The following is a 22932-nucleotide window of genomic DNA, read 5'->3' as shown; positions in this document are numbered from 1 at the left end:
CCTGGTGACTGCTAGTAACCCACACCTAGTAGACACCTCAGAAACTCCATAAATATTCGCTGAAAGAAGGTAAGACGCTCCAAGGCTAGGTTTACACATAGCATGCCAAAGTCAGTATTTAAAACAATGTCAAGTGTTGGAAAGTAATATACCGCCGGCCAAACCGGAATGCCTTCTGCGGAAGTGAAATCCCCTGTTTGGGCTTTAAGAGGCGGAGCCAGAATAGCGTGTGACTACAGGCGCTCTACGTGGAACGGCTGACTACAAACCCCAGTGTGCCACGGGAGCCGTCGCCTCAGTCTATCGGGACTGTAGAGCCCCGGCGTCCTCCTCGCCTTGCATGATGGGGTTTGCAGTGCGACGTGCGTTGCGAGGGGTGGGGGCTAAGTTTTCTCTCCTGCTTTTTTCCTGAGCGCCTCTTTTTCTCAACCTCCAGAACCGTGTTTTTGAGAAGCTTAGTAATTATGACAGCCTTACGATAGCGGAATTCCACTGTTTCCTTGCAGTTCTGGATTGGGATTCTAGCCACTGTCGCCGAGAACCATGTAGCGACCATCCCGAACACCCAATTCGATGCCTTAGGACCGCTTGCCTGAGGGTCTTAACTCGAAGTTTGAGCACCCCACTCCAGTACTCTTGCCTGGAAAATCCCATGGATGGAGGAGCCTGATGGGTTACAATCCATGGGGTCGCTAAGAGTCGGACACGACTGAGCGACTTCACTTTCACGCATTGGAGAAGGAAATGGCAACCCACTCCAGTCTTATTGCCTGGAGAATCCCAGGGACGGGGGAGCATGCTGGGCTGCCGTCTATGGGGTCGCATAGAGTCGGACACGACTGAAGCGACTTAGCAGCAGCAGCAGCAAGTTTACATAAGTTCTCTGAACCGAACACTAGGTCGAGTTTGGCCTTCGGACACCCGATGACCTAACCCGGGCTGTGCCTCGCGCGCAAACCAAGCGAATGTCCCTCACCCTCCACCGGGCAGCGAGCGGGCCTCGGAGCCCTGCGACGGCGGATCGGCAGTGCGCATGCTCGCCGCGCCGGCGCAGGTTTCCGCAGCAGACGAGCAGCTCCGCTGCGGCGTCCCGGGTTTCCAGCAGGGCCGGCACTCCGGTTCGCGCAGAGTCCTTGGCCTCGGCGGGCCCCCGGCGTCCCTGCGCTCCGCGAGTCCCCGGCCGCCGCCCAGCGCGCCACGATCTGGCCCTCTGCCCCGCGAAGATGGCTGCCGTACGCCGGGCCCGCAGTTACTGCCGATGCCTGGTGCGCTTCTCCGACCGAGAACTCTGCTAAGCCCCGCTGCAGCAGACGGCAGGAGTAGACACCGGACTCCCAGCGCACCTCCTCGCGGGGGCGGTGCCGAGGGGGCGCCGAGAGCCCCTCGGCCGCGGCCGGCCGGCCAGCCAGCATGGTAAAGCGCCAAGGGGCTCGGGCGGGCGGCGGACGGGAGGACCCGGGCCTGTGGGGAGCCCCAGGGAAGTGGGGAGGAGGAACCTGCGATGGGTGGGGTCTGCAAGGCTGCCACCATCCTAGGGTCCTGGCCTGAGGGAGAGGGAGAGGATGGTGCCAGCCTTGCTGGATCCCCGGAGTTACTTCTGCAGAGACCCCCCCTCCCCCCGCCACACACACACCGGTGGGGGCTCCAGGTTAGCAGAGAGGGATTGCTGGACGGCGGAGAAAAATGCCTCTCTTCGGCCTGATGAGGACATTGAACCAATCTCATGCCTTTATTAAAAGCAGCGAACATAGATTGAGGTGAGCCGTCGCAGTATCTGAAATCTGGAGGGAGCTTTGGCAAGTGGAGAACACTTGTTGATCGCCGCCCCTCCCCGCAAAACACCAGAAACAAAACCTGCCCAGGGAGCCGCCGTTCTAGCCTTTTAAGGCGTCTTGAGTTCAGGACGCACTTGTCCCAGGACGCGGCGGTGCCTGGGGCAGGGTTTTGGCTGGCGGTTTGAGGGATTCTGTCGCATTTCAGGGCCATGGAAGCCCGAGTGGTCCAAGTGGAGAGACTGAAAAGCTCCAGAAATTGACAAAGCAGGTTCCATGGAGCTATTGCGTGCTGGCACAGGTAGTCTCTGCCCCATGCTACTTTGCTTTGGCTTCCAATAAATTGTCGATGCGAGAAACAAATCTCTGGCCAAGTTGAATCTTCAAGAGTGAAATGATGCCAAACTCATTAGTTTATAGTAAACACCCAAGTGTTTATGAATGTATGAATGGTTGAATGAGTTTATGAAGTCAATTTGGAGAGTAAAAAACACTAATTAACTCTGCTTCTAAACTTTTAGAGAGTTCCCTGACCAGGATTAAGCACTTAACTTTGGGTATTAACCCCATCTGTGAAACAGTAAAATGATGAACACATGAGCTACTCTGGTGAAAAGTGGTGTTAGGTCAAACTCAATTATGTAAAACAAAGTGAAAATTTCTGCGTGATAGCCGAAGACCTACTTATTTCAAGTGGTATTTGAGTTGAAAAATGCAGTAAAACCCCAAATTTGATTTGGTTTTGTCATCGTACTGTCAAAATCAAAGTCACAGTGGATTAGAGCTCTATTATAACACAACTCAGGGAAGAAGATGCTGTCTGTATTATCCATTTCCTGTCTCTTTACCTCATCCTTGAGATATGCATTATATATTTTCATGGCATTTTATTTGTTAATTCAGCCAATATTTCGAGCACTTATCAGCATGGCATAGTGCTAGACCCCAGATCTTGTTGCCAGTGCACTAATTCTAGTGAAAGAGATGAAATCTCAACAAAATCTTCAGTGCTGTGATACCAGCACAAGTGTAATGGGAAAACAAAAGAGGCAAGTAAAGGGATCAGAAAATGTTTCCTACTGGGATAGTCCTTGAAGGATGAGCAGCAGTCGCCAAGTGGGAGGAAGAGGACACTGGCATTCCAGATGCTGAGAGAAGTAACGTGCAAAAATTGGGTGAGGAGTGGCAGGAGAGAGAGCAGGTGGAGCTCTTGAGGGCAGTTTGGGAGGACTGTTGGCTTGGAGGTAGAGGCTGAATTACTGAGATACACCAGGGACTAAGGTCCCCTTCCATTAGCTGTCCTTAAAGTTTACAGTAATAAAGCAGACCCTTATTTGGGAGAGAAATACACTTGTTAGATCTATAAATTCAAACTCTTTTATTGTGTAATTTGCATTAGCGATGTTCTTAGTAAGGGGCTTGCCTGGTGGCTCAGAGGGTAAAGTGTCTGCCTGCAATGCAGGAAACCTGGGTTTGATCCCTGGGTCAGAAAGATCCCCTGGAGAATGAAATGGCAACCCACTCTAGTACTCTTGCCTGGAAAATCCCATGGACAGAGAATCCTGGTAGACTACAGTCCATGGGATCGCGAAGAGTCGGACACGACTGAGCAAGTTCTCAGCTTAAAGAGACCAAAAAAAAAAAAAGTATTTGACAATACTTATATTTTCCAGTTTTCTGGAAGTTCATCTGAGTCTCTAGCCTTTCTCGTTTATTTCTTCACCAACTCAGCCTTCCCAGAGTGCCAAACGCTTTAGCATATATTAACTAGTTCACCTCTTACAGGCCCCTCTGTGGTAAGTTCTGCTTGCAAGAGATAAGATGGGAAGCCAGGCTTGTTTGTGTTGTGCTGTGAAGTAGTGCAAGTGTATCTCGTTGCTGTGCTTAAAGATAGGTGCTAATACAAACATCGTAGTCCCAGGAGCAAATTAGAACCCAAACTGTCAACTGTAAAACTTACTGTGTTTGAAATGAGTAACATTAAGTAGATTGTATTATTTTTATTTATAACTTTGTAGATCACTTCCCTGATTGCGGCATTTCTTTATAGGATTGAACACTTAAAGTGTTGAGCAAGTCTCATTTGCTAAGAGGTGTGTTAGGTAACAGACTGCCCCTGGGCAGCATTTCATTTTCAGTGGAAGGTAGGATTCAGTTTTATTTAGCAAACATTTATAGAGACTAAAAGGATAAAATGGAAGGATACTGACCTGGGGCCTCTATTAAGTCCTAAGCCAGGCACAGTAATTCCAGCCCTTTATTCCACTTTAAGTCAATCCAATATATAATAAACCTGGATTAATTTTTTAAAAAAGGAAGGGTCTTCTTTATAAAAAACCTTCACTGTTAACATGTCTTTGATTTTAATGAGTTTTTCTAGTACATTTAAGATATTAACAAAGTCATTCACACATTAATAACATTCCTGTTTATATAAAGAAAGGACAATCATATATGGGCTATATGTTGTTGTGCAGTCACCCAGTGGTGTCTGACTCTTCGCTTCCCCATGGACTGCAGCATGCCAGGCCTCCCTGTCCTTCACCATCTCCTGGAGTTTGCCCAAGTTCGTGTCCATTGCGTCAGTGATGCCATCCAGCCGTCTCATCCTCTAATGCCCTCTTCTCCTTCTGCCCTCAATCTTTCCCAGCATCAGGGTCTTTTCCAATGAGTTGGCTCTTTGCCTCAGATGATCAAAATATTGGAGGGCTGTATATCCTCTTTTAAATGATCCAGGAAACAAAAGCTGTTTGTTGAACTCTGCACTGCCACTAACTGTTACTTTCTGAAACAAATCTGAAACAAAGTGTTCTTTCTAACCAACTACCTAACATTTTAAGCTGGAGACCAGTGAAGTAGTTTATTCTACAGTATTGAAAAGTTAGAGTACCAGATTTTTCCAACTGGAATCATTTTCCTCATCTGTGAAGAATTTATCTAGAGAGAGACATCTATGTGTTTCACTGGGCAGGTAGCTCAGTAGGCAGTGTAGGTTACCCAGGGAAACTGGTGTCTTGCATGTTCTTCAGCTTTGTTTGTTTCCCTTCTCCTTAGGCAGAAGCTGAGGAAGATTGTCCTTCCGAAGCTGTCAGGGAAGGAGATGATGATGATGAAAACGAAAGCCCTGCTGAGACGGATTTGCAGGTATGTTTCTTCATTTGTGCTTCAGTTCTTATTCTGTTGGTTTCCATACATAAGCAGGAGTTGGTCATAATTACGAAGATTCTTAGGTCCTTATTTGCATTGACTGTAGCTGTATTTTCTTACTGGTTTTTGAAATGCTTCAATTATAACTATGTTATGGATTTCTTTTCCTGTAAAAAGGAATATCAGTGGCTACTATGTCATTCAGTATATAGATTTAAAGTGTTCAAGGCATAAGCATGAGTAACACCCATCACCTTAAAAAAACTGACAGATTTGACCATCTAAAAGTTTGAGACCTAGATATAGCAAAAGATCTTATAAATCAAGAGAAATAATTAGCTGGAAAAACTATTTACCATGTAGAGAGAGAGGGTTGATATCTCTCATGTAGATATAATATCCTTAAAAATTAGTAAGAACATAAGATAGATGAAAATGGACAACTAATGGACAAACTATATAATTAATTTATAATATATATAATATATAATTAATATATTAAACATTTATTAATTAAACATTTGAAGAGATAATCAGCCACAAAAAGAATTTTATCAGTCACTGATCACTTTTATTGATTAGTCCTTGGGTGGGGCCCACCTGGGAAGAAGGTGTGGTCTTGCTGAGGCCTTAACCACAGGGCAGACAGCTGAGGGCTGTTTTCTGGTAGCATAGCCAACAGTTCCAGATGTGGAGGTGGGTATCTAGGCAGCACACCAGAGCCCACCACACTAGAAGGCTTGACTTATTCTATATTAAAAAAAAATTTTAATGATGCATATTTAGAAAACAATAATTTCTTAAAAAAAGAATGGTTATTACAGAGTTGAGGCTTACCCACAGAATTTTGAGATGATGTATTCCAAGTAGAAAGCTTGAAAACATCTAAGTTTAGACTCTAAGTGATGGCTTATATTTTCAATTCCAGTTAAAATTTGATTTCCCTGTACCATTAGATTTCTCCTGTATAGAAAATCTTATTTTAGCAAACTTTCACTATTTTTTCAAAGTCTTAAGCAAAAATTATCTTGGAAGAGAACAAGTATTTAGTGGTAGTAATTTAAAGACCGTGTTTTCTCATCCAAGAATATGTATGTGTGTGGACATTGGTGTTGGACTATTGACAGATTGTTCCAGAGGTGAGCTCCTCTTCCTCGGCAGGTCCTAAGGCATCCTTCTCCCTGTCCCAGGCACAACTCCAGAGGTTCCGAGCTCAGTGGATGTTTGAACTTGCCCCAGGTGGAGGCTCAGGCAATTTAGAATCTCGACCGTGCAGAGCAGCGCGAGGCTCTTTGCTGAGAGCAGCGGACACCAGAGGAAAGCAGGAGCTGGCGAAAGAAGAAAAGGTGAGTGTTATGGGCGTTGTACATGGAAAGACGTCGACACATGTGCCAGTGTCTCCATCCCTCAGGACTTCTTGTAGGTCTTTGGATGATATGTTACTCCTCCTTTGCTACAGGTACACAGTCTTGCTGGGACTCTTTAGTAATGCATACACCCCTGAGATTCATCTGGTCTCTAAAAGATAGATTCCTTTGAATTTATTCATAGAAGCCCCAAAGAGGAAAACTTTGTACAAATGCTAACACCTTCCCAAAGGCCTTAATGTAGTATTTGGTTATATTTTGAATTGAATAAATTTAGTGATGCAATGATCACTTCCTTATCCTGGAAAATTTCAGATGCTTTCTAGTGTTTCACCTCTTTCTCATACTTGATCACACAAAGCACACACAGCCCACCGTTTCAGATTTCACCACGTTGGTCCCCCTGTGTCCTTGATTGCTCACCTTCCTTGTATGATACAGTGTAGTGTTTGTGTGTAAGCTTGTAAATCCTCTAGTATATGTTAAATCCTTTCTAGCTTACTTGTAATACCCAGTGCAATGTAAATGCTCTGTAAATAGTTACAAGTACAATGTCAGTGCTACATAAATAGTTGCTAGTGCGCAGCAAATTCAAGTCTTGCTTTTCAAAACTTTCTGGAATTCTTTTCAAACATTTCTGATCTGCAGATGGTTGAGCCTGAGAATGCTGAGCCCAGGGATGTGGGGGGATTACTATATCCTGGTACTCCACAGGGGCTGTCATCGTTACACCCTTAGACCCAAGTTTTCATTTACAAAAATTTGCTGTTAAATAATCAGCATTAATGTGACAAGAGGTCCATATTTGCTTTATTTCAGTTTAGTTTGGACATACTCACAGGTTCATGACCCAGGAGAGTCTTGGGCACGCCTCCCATCCTCCCTTGACGATGATGCCTTCCTCAGCTAGACTTATTGGAAGTAGGCAGAACCTTGGTACAATCCAGAGCTTATTCAGATTTCCAGGCACTTGACTGTGGGAGTGTATATATAGTTCTCTGCAACTTTTATTACACATGTTGCTTTATGTAGCTACCATCAAAATCAAGATACAGAACTGCTTTGTCACCACAAGGCCCCCTTTCCCTTCCTCCTTAGTTATATGCTGTCTTCCTCACCTCCCCCACAGCCCTTCCTAACCCCTGGCAACCTCTACTCTGGCCTCTATTTCTGTAATAGTCATATGATATTCAAGAAAATGTGTAGTTCCTTTGCGGTCCCTCCCAGTTGTTGTGTGTGTCAGTAGCTTGCCACTTTGTTACTGCTCAGTCGTGTTGCATGGTGTGTACATACCCCACTTTGAGGGACCCCTTCACCTGTTGAGGGACCCGTGGGTTTCCAGCCAGGGGCTGCTCTTCCTGGAGCCACTATGAATATTCATGGGCGGGTTTTTGCATGAACATACGTTTTCACCTCTCTGGCCTACGTAAGTGCAGTTGCTGAGTTTTGCGGAAAGTGCCTATTTGGTGAAAAGAAGCTGCACTCTGTTTTCCTGGGCTTCTGCACCGTTTTGTGTTCCCTCCAGCTGTGTATGAGTGACTCAGTGTCTCCGCATCCCCATCACCCTTGGTGGTGTCATTACTTTTTAATATTAGCCTTTCTGATAGGTCCTTGTGTCTCCCTAATGGCTAATGATGTACAAAACTTTTCATGTGCTGTTTCCCATCTTTATAGGCCCCTCTGTGAAAAAATGTTTGTCCTTTCTAATCAGATTTGCTCATGTTTTTACTGTTGGATTTTAAGAGTTCTCTATGCATGCCAAATACAAGTCCTTTGTTGAATATGTGGCTTGTAAGTTCTTTCACTTTGTAGCTTGTCTTTTCATTTTCTTAAGAGAGCATCACAGAGCAAAAGTTTTTAATTTTGATGAGGTTTAATTTATCAACTTTTCCTTTTATGGACTGTGCTTTTGGTGTCAAGTATAAGAACTCCTCGCCCAAGTCTCCCAGGTTTTTTCTTTCTAAAGGTTTTTAAAGTTTTACTTTTGAGGCCTTGATCCATTTTTGGTTACTTTTTTCTGTAAGCTGTGAAGTTGAGGTTGAAATTCACTGTTTTGCTAGTAGATATGTAACTGCTGTAGCATGATTGTTGAAAAGGCCATCCGTACACCACTCAAACCCATTTTTAATACAGATTTTCGAATATTGTTTTCCACTGTTTTTATAGGCTCGAGAACTCTTCCTAAAAGCAGTAGAAGAAGAACAAAATGGAGCTCTTTATGAAGGTAAAAAATTCAGACCCCAGGTCATCTTGTCATGACATTTCTGAATAACATCTCTTCGTTACTGACCAGTTTTTTTTAAAAACTGGGATATATTTGCTCTTTGTTACTGACCAGTTTTTTAAAAAACTGGAATATATGAGAACATCAGTCTCTAAATTTGAGATTTTTTTTAAGGCATGAAAAATAAAAATTGTACTTTTATGTAACCCATCTCTTTCCAAAAAATATTGCTAAGAAACATTGTCATATGGGTGGAATGAGTAAAATAACCTTTTCTAATTTAGAGTTTAACATTTATTAATTATTAAAGTCTTAAAAATATTGTTACTCAGTGAAAAATAGGATATGCTTATTTTATAGGTAAGTGTTTCTTCAGAGCGGGAGAATATACAGGACAGGTTGAGGAACGTGTACCTTTTTTCTCAATTTTAATTTACATTATACAAAAAGGAATACCCATCAGCCTTTATTGTCTGTTTTGTTGGGTCTGTAGAAATATGTAAGTAAACCAAGAGATGAGGCTGTTTACCAGATTAGATTTGTAATTAGGCTTTCATTTTGTGATAGAAAAGCTATTAACTGGGGCATGGAAAAAATGCTTGTGCTTGAGTCGTTGGAAAATGCCCCCCAGATAACATTTTCAAAATTGTTGCATTTATTTGCAAGTTTCTTCTAGTGGTGTTTTCACTCTGACATATGAAAAGGGCCCAAATGATGACATCCCTCCTCAGTCTTTATTAGCCTATGAGAGCCCTATCTCTGTGTAGTGTACAGTAACTCACTCCAAGTGGCAGAACACGGCAGAGTGGATGAAATGAATGGGCTTGGTCTGAGGGAAAAGAACTAATCAGCTTCTGCAGCCCCAAGTTATATGATTTCTCACTGGTCTAGTTCTAAACCACCTGGCCAGGAGATTTATTTAAAAACAAGTTTTATAGGTTATTTAGCTAAATAACAGGCAGCTGGAGTAAAAGAAGATGGAGTTGAAGGATAAATTAAAAATAAAAAAAAAACCTTATCCTACTCAGGAGGAAGCATTTGATTTTCCTAAGCTCCACACACCAGAAAGTAGTTTGCTTAAAGTTGTTTTTGCTGGGGCTACAGCAGTGGCATTTTCAAAGCCCAGAGAAAGACAACTACATATAAAATCACTTCTGACAATATGTGAGAGGCTGAGGAAAAAGATGGGCTAAAAGGGTAAAATGCAACATCTTAAGTTTCTGTAATGTGAGTGCTTCAGAAAAAGACTATTTCTGAACTAGTAGGGTTTGAAAATGAGTTTGTTCACTGCTCATGTTGCATGTAGAAAAGGGGAATTTGACTGTTTGTAAAGAAAGTTACCAAATTAAACCACAGTTAGCGTAATCAAAGGAAATGACAAAAATGTATGGTCATAGCTAATTTAGCTTTATTTCTTCTTTTAGCCATCAAGTTTTATCGTAGGGCTATGCAACTTGTACCTGATATAGAGTTCAAGATTACTTATACCCGGTCTCCAGATGGTGATGGCGTTGGAAACAGCTAGTGCGTATATAATTTGATAGACAGTAATATATAGAATTTGTTAAAGTTAAGTGTCTTTGCTCTGTTGACTGTTAGTGTGATAAGAAGACAGTGCTAATTCTGTTAAGTTTCATAGTCTTTAGTATGAAGACTTGTTTGTAAAGTTGTAGACATTTTTTAATTAGGGAAATTTTAAGATTAAAGTATAGAAATGCACATTTTAAACAGATATAACAAAAATAAGGTAATAAGAGGTTTTTTTTTCTTTTAATAAAAGCAGTGATTACTGAAAAGAGTAAATTAATGGACATGTTTTAACTTTCTGAAATCTATAAAGTCAAATGATTAAAATGTAATCAGGCCAAAGCTGAAAAAGGTTAATAATGGTTGAAATTGGGTACACGGGGTTTTATTACACTAGTCTTTCTCCTTTTGTATCTGTTTGAAACCATACATTTTTAAAAAGGTTTTTTATTAGGAAAATGCTAGACTCTAGTCAGACTTGGTTGTAGATAGAATATTGTTAAGACTAATATCTCTTTAAAAGCACAAGGGCCAGATATGCTTTAGTATGAAGACTTGTTTATAAAGTTGTAGAAATTTTTTAATTAGGGAAATTTTAAGATTAAAATATAGAAATGCACATTTTAAACATATAACAAAAATAAGGTGATGAAAGAGTTTTTTCTTTCTTTTTTCTTGTAATGATAGCAGTAATTACTGAAAGGAGTAAATTAACATATTTTTAAGCCAATACTTTGAAGTTGCTCATAAAAGAAACCTAGAAAAGTAGAATTTTTGTAATAAGGTATTATATCAGTCAGTCTTACGTTACCTCTGGCATGAAACGGTTAAGAAGTTACCTTTATCAATAACTTATGCTGACTGCCTTTTTTAACTGCTTATAGTATTAACACTTAAGCTTTGACTAAGCCATATTAAAAATATCCCATTGAAGTCAGCATTTGTTGCCTGTTTGAACTTTGGTGCTAATAATAATTGTTCACCAAATTAGATTTAACAACATGAGGTGGTTCATACTCAAAAAGACTTGTTCAGGGTGTTTTAAACCTTCTTTAAATTTAGGGAGAGTCATTTAGACCCAGGTCTTAGCCAGTTTTATAAATAGATGCCAGGTGCTGTTAAGAAAGGTTGTATTAAAACATTAAAAGAGCATTTCTTTCTCTCATATCCTGTCATACAGACCCAGATATTCTAAAAATTCTTTCAAAATAAGTTGTTTCTTATCAGACCTAATAGGCCCTACAAGCCTTTGCTGGTTTTTTGCCTCCTGTAAAGAGCTGGTAGCAGAGCCCTGCAGTCCCTCCAGCCTCAGCCACGTGTCCATTTTGTTGTCTTTTAATAAGCCCTTCCTGGTTTTCTAACTTCATCCTTATCCAGCTTTTTTGTAAGTCTGATCATTTTTAATGTTACCCTCAGCAAAACTGGAAAGCTAGATATTTTTCTAGAACTCTTAACTACACATTTGTTTATGTTGATAGATTACTCATGGACCCTGCTTTTTAAAATTATATATTTTCCTCTAAAGGAAGGGTTATAAGGTACATATATTAGAAAGCCTTCCTGGTAAGTAAGTACCTCAGGTGACATCTGTATATGTTATTTTTATTCAATTAGAATGGATTATGGTCACTTAAAAGGATATATTTACATATGATTTTTAAAAAATCATTTGAAATTATCTTTTTTACTAATTCATGAAATCTCTACCTTATCATAAAACTAATTAATTAAATCTCAACACCTATATCCAAAAATTTTTAATTCTTCCTCTGTGGGACTTAAAATTGCTGAAGCTTTTTTCTTCAAAAAGTTGGTATGGTATCCCTTTGCAGGGCAGGGTAAACTTTTACCATTTTTTTTTTTAACCATATTTTTGAAAAAGAGTAGTAAGAAGTTTGCTTTTAGATGACTTTTTCTAAAGCAAATTTGAAAGTACTGTGAAGAATCAGTTTCAAAGCTGTGTTGTATAGACTGGGGCACTGGGTTTATTCACCTCCCTTCTCTTCTTAGCATTGAAGATACTGATGATGACAGCAAGATGGCAGACCTCCTGTCCTACTTCCAACAGCAGCTCACGTTTCAGGAGTCTGTGCTCAAACTGTGTCAGCCTGAACTCGAGAGCAGTCAGACCCATATATCAGGTGTGACTTCATGCTCCTTGTAACTCAGAAATACTTTTCCTTAGATTTAAGTTTTCCAAACTTATAAGGTCAGATAACTGTCATACAGCTGCTTTAGTTCCAAGGATAGTGGGGAGTCTAATTATAATTAATTTGTGTAGACAAAGAAGCTTCTCAAGGTCTGAGGTAGAGTGGAATTTGTAGTGTAGTTGATCGAGGATGCCGTCCTCTTTACGGTGATGGTCTAAGAGGGTGAATATCTTGAGTTAGTGGGGCAGCCCTAAGAAAACTGGAGAAATGCTGGTATCTTCAGGCACTTCAGCCAAGTTGGACAGTAGTTCTGAAACAGGCTGAGTGTTTAAAAATGAATGTTTTCTCTTTCTTTTCATGTGTTGAGTGTTGTTTAATTAGCTATGGGAACTTTCAAAGGAGGACAATTGAAAATTTTCAAGGAGATGAAAATAATTTTTTAATGTTAGCATATGCAGTGCAGCTCATACATACGTATACATACTAGATTATTTTTTCTAGCATTTTTATATATCTTGACAATGAAATGATCTTCCATGGGAAAGAGGAAAGTAGCTTCAGAGATGTTCTGTATTGAAAAGACAAAGATATTTGTGTCTTGATGTTAGGAGCCATTATTTGTTTTAGGTAGTTAAATACACTTCTCAGCTCTGAGACAATCTGAAGGGTGGTTTATAAAATTTTAGGAATAAATGTATCCGCACCGAGAATGTGACAGTCAAGTGACAGGTAGGAAGGAGAGAAGGAGAGTCACTGAGGATGGTTTCCTTTGCAGCACTGCCGATGGAGGTCCTGATGTACGTCTTCCGTTGGGTGGTGTCCAGCGACCTGGACCTCAGATCATTAGAGCAGTTGTCACAGGTGTGCAGAGGATTCTATATCTGTGCCAGGTATTTACTTTTTTTTTTTTTTTGAGCAGCTCTGGCTGTGGTGAAAACCATGAAAAAGTAACCAGTGAACTGGGAAAAAATATTTTCAAACCAGATAGATATCTGATGGGGATTGATATCCAAAGCATATAAAGAACTCATACAACAGTTGCAAAAATCCCCAAGGAGCCTAATTAAAAAATAGACAAAAGACCTTAGATGTTTTTTCAAAAAAAGATATTCCATGGCCAGCAGGTATACGAAAAGTTGCTCAACATCATTAGTCATTAGGGAAATGCAAATCAAAACCATAGTGAGATATTAGTTCACACCTGTTTGAATGGCCATCATTCAAAAGACAAGAGATAAATGTGGATGTTGGTGGGATTGTAAGTTGGTATAGCTACTATGGGAAACAGTATGGAAGTTCCTCAAAAAATTAAAAATAGATTTACCATGTGAGCCAGCAATTCCACTTCTGAGTATATATAAAAAAGGAAATGAAAACACTAATTCTGAAAGGCATCTGCACCCCTTATTCATAGAAACATTATATATAGTAACCAAGACTTGGGGTTGTGATCAACCCTAAGAGTTGTGATCACAGGAGACACTTTCTTTTCACTGTAGCTCTATGAGATGATGGATGTTCACTAAACCTATGGTGGTTTATTTCACAATAGATGTTAATCAAACCATCATGCTATATACCTTAAATTTTTACAGTGATGTATGTCAAATATTTTTCAATAAAACTGGGGAAAAGTTATCCTGTACTTTTGTGAAGAATAATTGTAGTTGAGTGTAACATTTAAGACAGGTAATCTTTTATGAGGGCCAAGTGCCTTATATAAAAATATATACTTTATCCTTAGCATCTAGAACATTTTTTAGATATTTATTTGGCCGTGCCAGGTGTTAGTTGTGGCGCTCAGGAACTTTGGTTGTGGCGTGTGGGATCTAGTTCCCTGACCAGGGATCGATCCTGGGCCCCCTGCATTGAGAGCTCAGAGTCTTGGCCACTGGATCACCGAGAAATCCCTAGAACTTTTTATAATTTTGGTTCTTAAAATTCAGATGCATTGTTTTAAAATAACCTAATTTCAGTTGAAGTCCTGTCTTTTGGGTAAAACATTTGAATTGCTTGAAGGCCTTGTTTTTTGATAGTCCTGTGTGTATTTCTATTTAACAAGTACCTGTCAAGCTCTCTAGTTATTCCATTAATTTTTCTTTTAATTATACATCAGAAAACATTGTAAAAAGGGAATTAAAACAGATCTTCAGGGGTAGGATAAAACTGGTTGCAGAAGTACTCATTAGAAAAAAAAAGTACATTGCAGTGTGTGTTTGGGGAATGTCTCTTTTTGCAGTCTGGCTTCTGTATAAATAGTTCCTGTGTCTTATTTCAAGTTACAGATGAATTTAAAATTATTTCGTGTTGTGTTAGAATCAAGTCTGTTGCTTTGCTTTTTGCAGTAATCCTGTAACAAAGTCTTGTTACGATTAGGGTTGGCGCCATCTTCAAAATCTACCTCCGGGCTGAGCATTTCACTGTTTCTCTAAGTACCATTTTGGCTAAGCCACTGTTAGGCCTGCTCTGGATTATGGCATTGGCATCCGGTGTGGTCTCTGGACTTCCGCTCTTACACTTGAGCTCATTCTCCATAGACCACTAGAGTCATTTTTTAAAAGCATCAGTTGTACTTAGAACCGTCTAGTGGCCTCTTCGCTCAGACAGCCACTGCCACCTGCAAAACCTCCACCTCCCCGTCCCTAACCACCTCTCCACAGATGCAGTCTGCACTTCACCCGGTCACTTTGCCGCAGCCACACCATCCTCCTTGCCTCTTGGTGAGCACGCTGGCCACACTCCAGCCCTTGGGCCTCTCCTGCTGTGGCGTCTGCCAGGATGCCCTTCCTCATCACTGTAGACACCTGCCCGGAAAAGAGAGTGTTTCCCAGCCCCTTGTCCTTGTCCTTTACCCAGCTTTGTTTCTTCCCACACTGAACACACTGCCTAAAACTTTCCTCTCATTTTCTTGTTTTTCGCTTGCTTTCCCTGTAAAAAGTCAGAGCGGTCGGTCCATCAGTCTGTCCCAGTGCTCAGCACGATGCCTGGCTGGTGCGCAGCCAATGTCACTGAAGAGAAGATGCCTGTTGGCAGAAATGTTTCTCTTGTCTGAGTGCAGATAGGGCTTACCTGTTAAATATATTGATGTTGTGCTGTTATTCCCTAGAGACCCTGAAATATGGCGTTTGGCCTGCTTGAAAGTTTGGGGCAGAAGCTGTATTAAGCTTGTTCCGTACACCTCCTGGAGAGAGATGTTTTTGGAAAGGCCCCGTGTTCGATTTGATGGTAAGTTGAACTCTTTAGAGCAACAGAGATCTATTGTGCTGATTTTGATAAATACATAAGTCTTCATTTTCTATACCAGACCTGAGTACTATCAGCATATTTAGAGGAAACTGCAATAAAAATAAAGCTGGAAACATGTTACATGATGGTAAAAGTTTTTTATTAAGTTCTTTTTAAAAAATCTGTTTCTTTCTATAGGTGTGTATATCAGTAAAACCACCTATATTCGTCAAGGGGAGCAGTCTCTTGATGGTTTCTATAGAGCCTGGCACCAAGTGGAATATTACAGGTACAACTGTAGTAATTCAGTGAGTGAAAATTTTCTCTCTCCAAGTGTTAGTGCATTAGTTATCAAACATTGAATTCGCGTGGCTTTTGCATTTATAGACAGAATGGCCCTCGGTGTTTTTATCCAGTTTATAACAGGAACTGCAGTCAAAGAGCCAACAGGTTAAGATAGATCAGGGAATTCCCCTTGGCCTCCAGATCTAGAATTACTTTGTATTTTGGAGCTCCTCCTTATCTTCTGTCTTTTCAGAGCCCTTGGGCTGCTATTTAGGCCCATCCTCACCAGATATCCATGTCACCGAGGAACAAGTCGGCTGTGCTGACTACCGTGGAGTAGACAGCATTGGGCCTCACTCTTGTATGACATTAGGTAGTGCTTTAAGGAGAAACGTGCAGAACTTTAACAGAGCAATCTTTAATCCAATTTATTTCTATTCAGTGAGTGACACTAAAAGTTCTATGGCTCCCTCTAAGGAAAGTAATAAAAGGCTTTGTTTCTCTGCTTCCGGCCCCACGGGTCACATTCGTGTCAGTGATGTTTGCCAGTCCTTTGGCCCGTGGTATCTCCCTTTTGGTTTCACAGTAGTGCAGGAGTAGGTCTGGGGACCAGGAAATAGGGACACGTTTCACGTTCGCGTGCGGTGTTCGGCGTCTGCCTTGTCCCGCAGGTACGTGAGGTTCTTCCCGGATGGCCATGTGATGATGCTCACCACCCCCGAGGAGCCCCCGTCCATTGTTCCGCGCTTGCGAACCAGGAATACCAGGTAGTGGCTCTCTGTAGTTTTCTGTCCACTTCGCATTTTAGGTAGTAGCTTGCAGATGATGTAACTTAATACTGGATGATTAAAGAAGCAATCATCTGGGGCACTTGTGAAAAATAACTGATTCTGGGACTTACCTGGCAGTCCTGTGGTTGGGACTTGGTGTTTTCACTGCTGAGAGCCTGTGTTCAATCCCTGGTCAGGGAACTAGGATCCCACAGACAGCACAGTGTAGCTCCCTGCCACGCCCCCACCCCACCCCCACCCCCCACCGCCCCAAACAACAACAAATACCAATCCCTGGGCCCCTCCCTAAAGGCACCCTTCAGTAGTAAGTCTGAGGCCTTGGAAACTAGGTTTACTCACATCGTACCTGATTGTCCTCAGGCTAATTGAGTGAATACTTCTAACCCATTACTTTCTCAGTTACTTAAATATACATGACAGATAAATAGATTTAAAGTGTTTTTTGTTTTTACGTTTAGAACTGATGCAATTCTACTGGGTCATTATCGCTTGTCACAAGATACAGACAATCAGACCAAAGTATTTGCTGTGATAACTAAGAAAAAAGAAGAAGTAAGTATGCAAGGTGGAACCGGCAGTTTTCTTTTAATTTCCTTACCCTGCTCATTCAGGTCTTCTTAAAATTTTTTTCTTAAAGTATAGTTGATTTACAGTGTTGTGTTTAATCATTCAAGCATTCTCAGTTAAAAAGGATGAAATGAACTCTTTTTTACTATTACACAAAATGAGCGTTGACTTAACAGCGTATCTCTGAAGAGAACTGGAAGGTTTCTAAAATGTGGTTATTTTTTATCAGATCAACTTATTCTCCAAGTTTCCTTTTTTGGCCCAGGTTTTTTACACGTAAAATGTAAAACCAGGATTTCCTGTGAAATAACTAGTACGATTATATATGACTGTGTTTTTGGCTTTTCTCATTTTGAATCATAGGAGATTTTCTTTCTAAATTGTCTCATATGGATAGTTCTTTCACAGAGATATTTTTAGAATTTCAGTTTCTACTGGAAATAAGCTAAAGTGAGATAATTTCCTTCTTCTTGCAAAAGGAAAAAAATGCCAAGCAAATACAATGGCAGAATCATGACATTCCAGAGTATTTTAAACTCTCTTATCAGATTAAGGGACTGATTTTTCCCAGCTTTTCTCCATGTGCATTTTTTTTAACCCTGTTTAAAAACCACAATGTGGACCCAAGAAGTTGTGAGGTAGTTGGAATAAATATTTCTGCATTGTTCTTATAATGAATATAGTTTCTGAACGAAGTTTTGTCTTTTGTTGAGTCCCACTCCCAGCAACCACATATGGAAATAGTTGTTTTTTTGTTCAGTTGCTCAGTCATGTCCAACTCTTTGTGACCCCATGGACTACAAGCTTCCCTGTCCTTCACTATCTCCTGGCATTTGCTCAGACTCATGTCCATTGAGTCAGTGATGCCATCCAACCATCTCATCCTCTGTCACCTGCTTTTCCTCCTGCCCTCAGTCTTTCCCAGCATTTGGGTCTTTTCCAGTGAGTCAGCTCTTTGAATCAGGTGGCCAAAGTATTGGAGCTTCAGCTTTAGCATCTGTCCTTCCAGTGGGAATAGTTAGTCCTTCATCTGTGAGTCCTGTGGCCCTTGGCTGTGGCTTCTCCAGTTCCCTCTGGCTCCTGGAATCGGGGGCTACAATCTGAAGGGCAGAGATTCTTACTATCACGGTGATCATGGACTTGAGTTTCTTGAGATCAGAGCTGGGGAGTTCTGAGGCCCCCACTGTTAAAATGTTACCTAATAAGAGAGTTTAGGCACTCCCATGCTGATGACCAGTTTTCACTCCAGACTATGACACAGTGAAACTGTATGTAGTGTTGACATTCTTATGTTTTAGCAATATTCACAGAAGTGTGGTTCCAGTGAACCTTGTCACATCTGTTTCTCCGCAGACTAGTTTTCTGTTATTGCAAAAGATAAGTCATACTCTGTGCTCTTTCTGCCTCACTATTTTCGAGTAGAAGGAAACATTAGGCCTAGAGATGGATGGGATTTGAGTTCCCATCTCCGACACTGACCCTGGGCTGCCCATCCTGGGTCCTCATCCCCTCAACCGTCACACAGCTACCATGTGGTTACATGTCATACCTAAGGTCATCATCTCGATTGAGATAATGTGATGGAGGCAAAAGCCTTCTGTTTTTAGAGGCTCTCATGTATTTCCAGGCACTCATACACATACGCTCATACACAAAGGTTTGTCTAGTCAAAGCTATGGTTTTTCCAGTAGCCATGTATGGATGTGAGAGTTGGACCATAAGGAATGCTGAGCACCGAAGAATTGATGCTTTTAAACTGTGGTGTTGGAGAAGACTCTTGAGAGTCCCTTGGACTGCAAGGAGATCCAACCAATCAATCCTAAAGGAAATCAGTCCTGAATATTCATTGTAAGGACTGATGCTGAAGCTGAAACTCCAATACTTTGGCCACCTGATATGAAGAATTGACTCACTGGAAAAGACCCTGATGCTGGGAAAGACTGAAGGCAGGAGGAGAAGGGGATGACAGAGGATGAGATGGTTGGGTAGTATCACTGACTCGATGAACATGAGTTTGAGCAAGCTCCGGGAGTTGGTGATGGACAGGGAAACCTGTCATGCTGCAGTCCATGGAGTCACAGAGTCAGACACGACTGAGCGACTGAACTGAACTGATACACATTGGCAGTTGATAACCAGTATAGCTGTTTATCCTCTGTGCAGATAACTCTGTGACTTAACACGTTGCTCAGGTATTTCCATATAGATGCAGCTCCGTCCGTCTCTGTGTCTGTCCACGAAGTGAGACTCCACTGTTGCTCACGCATCTCCCCTCTTACAGAAAGCACTTGACCATAAATACCGGTATTTTCGCCGTGCCCCTGTGCAAGAAGCCGATCAGAACTTTCACGTGGGGCTACAGCTGTGTTCCAGTGGCCACCAGAGCTTCAACAAACTCATCTGGATACACCACTCTTGTCACATTACTTACAAGTAGGTGAATGCTGTAAAAACCTCAAGGGTACAGATTCCATGTGCCCTTCCTGTCTAGCTGAGAACTCAGGGAGGGTTTGATTCCTCACAGTTAATGTTCGATCACAAAGGAAAACCACAGTATAATCTTCTGCAAACCAAAGAAACAGCCAACCTGAAGAAAACTAAAAGTGGGCCAGGTGAAGTGTCCAGAGCTCCCATTAAGGGTCCATGGACACGTAGGTGGGCACCTCCTCTGTGAGGTTGAGAGCAGCCCCCAGGAGTCTGTCGGTGCCTGGCCACTAAGCTGCGCAAGTGTGGCTTTAGGCATTGGCTTTCCAAGGCAGCTGTGAAACACCAGAGCGTCTTTCTTCTCCCATGTTTCAGCCGCATCATTTTTCACCTTATTTCCATTCGGTTTATCCTCAGGGATTATGCACAGATTTTAAAGTAAATTGTAGTTAGGAAAGGAAGTCTGCTGAGATGATCACCAGTGTTTCAAAGCCAAATTAGTGGTTCCTGTTTAAAGCCATTAGTGGTTCCTATGATAAACTTTTTATCCTGTGAGTTAGGATTTACTAGTGTGAAACAGTGAGTGAACAGATGAGAATGTGTGAGAAAGGAACAGTACAGAAATGAGTAAAATGTAAGAATTAGGAAAGTGAAACTCCAGTTCACATAGATACTGATGTTAGCTGTTGTGAGGTTTGAAAGAATATTGGTGTGTGCCCGAGGGTCATTCCGTGCCAGTTGAGTCCAGAGTTCTGAGAGGCAGGTTAGAGGTTGGTCGCCTTCCATCAGCCTCTCTGACGACCTCAGTCAGGTTGCTGAAGTCTTTCTCAGTCACGTTTCCACCTTAGGAGTAACTCTTCCCACTCATCTGGGAGGTCTTGACAGAAAAACCATTTTTTCTTGCTTCTCCCCCTTATCTACTGGTCCTCCTGTCTTCTTTCTGCTTCTCTGAATAATTGTGAAGTTCTTCTTTTTTTTCCTTTCCAAAGAAACCAAACCCAGAAGTAGAGCTAAGCAAATGATATTTATGAAGTCACTGGAATTTTCTGTTTTTATTTCTTTTCTTTTTTTTTTTTTAGGCGAAAAATAAAAGGCTGTGGTAATATATCACCTCCTTCCCCCTCAACCTGAAATTATGCTGTTGACTATGCAAATATTTAATCACTAAATTCTCTTCTAGAATTATAATTCTTTCTAAAATACATTTTAACAAGAACCATAAAATATCTAGAGCCTTTGACTTAGAAATTGTTCCTTGGGAATCTTTTCAAAGGGTATAATGAAAGATATCAAAATCATTTACAGTTGCCAAACACTGAAAACTAAATCCTCCAGCAAAGGGGGAATTAAGTAAATGTGGTAAAAAGCAAACAGTGAAATATGCAGCCACGAAAATGGCTTCTGAAGAAGATTTAATGATGTGAGGCAATGCTTTATGTCATGATGTATAAAGGAGCAAAGTATGACCTCAGCAGTGAAGCTCAGTATCAAGGTTGAGGCCCTATCTGAGTGGGAATGAGTGATTTTTCTTTACACTTTTCTAATATTTTTCGAATTTTCCAAAATGCACCTATTTTATTTAGAATTGACTGAGATGAACTAAAAATGAAAAAAAAAGGCTAATGCCTAAAATTAAACTACCCCCCCACTAAATGTAGACAAGAATTTTAAATGAGCTGAAATCTCCTTGTGATGAGTGACTGTGGGCTCTCTTTCCAGATCTACTGGAGAGACTGCGGTCACAGCATTCGAAATCGACAAGATGTACACGCCACTGCTGTTCGCCAGGGTGAGGAGCTACACCGCTTTCTCCGAAAGGCCGCTGTAGCCCTCACGTCTGCCCCCACCGCGTTGCATGAGTAAAAGTATATAGAGAAACAGAGCAACCTAAGTTATAAATGTATATATATATGATATATATATATATATATGGAATTGGAACTTATTTTACATTGTCGGAGTTCTTTCAAGAAGAGTATTAAATTGATTATTTTTTTTATTTAAAGGGAAAGTTGATTCTTGGGGTGTTTGTTTTGAAATTAAGTTGAAATTGTTTTAAGTTTCAGGACACTTATGTTGTGAAGAACCACATGAGGTTTTAAATCATGCCTTTTTTCAAGCAGACCTCAGGGCAGGCTCCTGTCACATAACATAGGCTGTCTTCTGACCGGTCAGCCCAGTGTCGAAACGCTTCGGGGGGGCACCCCCGTGGGATCAGCATCTATTTCACGCATGACGTAGCATCTTTTAACTAAAAGCTCAAAATGTGAACCCCTGTTCTGAATTTGTTTGAAACTGTTTGACCATTGAAGATCATGAATAAAAGGTTTCTTTCAAGAAAATGTATTTGGATAGCCTTTTTCAAACGTCAGAGTAATGAACGGTCCTAAGGCAGCCAGCGAAGGCTCACAGATAAAGGAGTCATCTCAGTCTTTATAGGCAACTACAGTCTGTAGTGTCTGTACCGGGACCCCCTCCAGGCTCCCTGCATATGTGTGACATTAGGTGAGAAGGGAGGACTCCCTCGGGGCCAAAACTCTGAAAGAACAGAAAGTGAAGTGAAAGTTGCTCAGCCGTGTCCAGACTCTGCAACCCATGGACTGTAGCCCACCAGGCTCTATCCATGGAATTCTCCAGGCAAGAATACTGGAGTAGGTAGCCACTTCCTTCTCCAGAGGATCTTCCCAACCCAGGGATCAAACCCAGGTCTCCTGCATTGCAGACAGGTTCTTTACTGTGGGCACCAGGGTAAGAGCAGGAAAGGATCCTATAAACCCAGGCCTAGCTCCTCCAGATCTCAAGCTGAGAAAAGAGCCAGCCTTGACCGGTATGTTAGCACCCTAGCTGCAATGCTGAGTATTTCATTTCAGAGTTTGTGTCTGGCACAGTTCTACCAGGTTCAGATTTGGTTTTTTCTCAAATACAGCTCAAGTCTAGTATTGTGTACTTTCAGAAGTTGACACCTACCACCACGGTTACTTTCCGAGTTCAGAGTGGCATTAAAAGATTCTTCATAAGTTCCTACAATTCAGTGTGGGGACAGCCTTTTTAAAAGCTAATGTAGTATTAAACATGAAAACCGGATTTCCCTGCCCTTTCAGTGGTTCAGAGATTTCATGCTTCCAATGCAAGTTCAATCCCTGGTCAGGGAACTGAGATGAACATGCTGCAAGGCACAACCGAAAAAAAAAAAGATGAAAACCATCCATCTGGTTGTGTTTAGGGAAGAGCATTCCATTTAGGTTGGCTTTCTGCAGTGGTCTGAGAAATGAGGAATGCAGGCACATTGCAAGCAAGTGCAAGCCAGTGAATTCTGTTCCAAGCTCAACCTCTACAGGAATGGGTGAGCCAAGACTGGAGCTAATTAACAGTTAGGCTCAGTGCCTTTGTGACACATTCCCTGATTTCACCAGGGAGGGTCCCTGTTTTGTTTTCCCAAAATACCCCATATTC

At 41.5% G+C, this 22932-nt stretch overlaps 1 protein-coding gene across 1 annotated transcript; it reads left to right on the top strand.

Moving 5' to 3' along the window:
- Positions 1–1197: 1197 nt before the first annotated feature.
- On the top strand, positions 1198–21818 carry FBXO9 (F-box protein 9). The gene is made up of 13 exons (XM_052648742.1): positions 1198–1413; positions 4827–4916; positions 6110–6265; positions 8453–8510; positions 9935–10034; positions 12048–12178; positions 12963–13077; positions 15294–15412; positions 15611–15701; positions 16369–16464; positions 16947–17040; positions 19337–19488; positions 21199–21818. The coding sequence occupies exons 1-13, from the start codon at positions 1411–1413 to the stop codon at positions 21305–21307; spliced, it is 1314 nt and encodes a 437-aa protein (XP_052504702.1). The 5' UTR covers positions 1198–1410; the 3' UTR covers positions 21308–21818.
- Positions 21819–22932: the final 1114 nt, after the last annotated feature.

Source organism: Budorcas taxicolor, chromosome 11 (genome assembly GCF_023091745.1).
Source record: "Budorcas taxicolor isolate Tak-1 chromosome 11, Takin1.1, whole genome shotgun sequence".
NCBI lineage: Eukaryota > Metazoa > Chordata > Mammalia > Artiodactyla > Bovidae > Budorcas > Budorcas taxicolor.
This window is presented reverse-complemented; position numbering and strand designations above follow the sequence as displayed.

Coding starts and splice junctions, on each gene's coding strand:
- FBXO9 (XM_052648742.1), top strand. Junction 15,413..15,610: donor GCCCCGTGTTCGATTTGATG/GTAAGTTGAACT, acceptor TTCTTTCTATAG/GTGTGTATATCAGTAAAACC. Junction 16,465..16,946: donor TTGCGAACCAGGAATACCAG/GTAGTGGCTCTC, acceptor TTTTACGTTTAG/AACTGATGCAATTCTACTGG.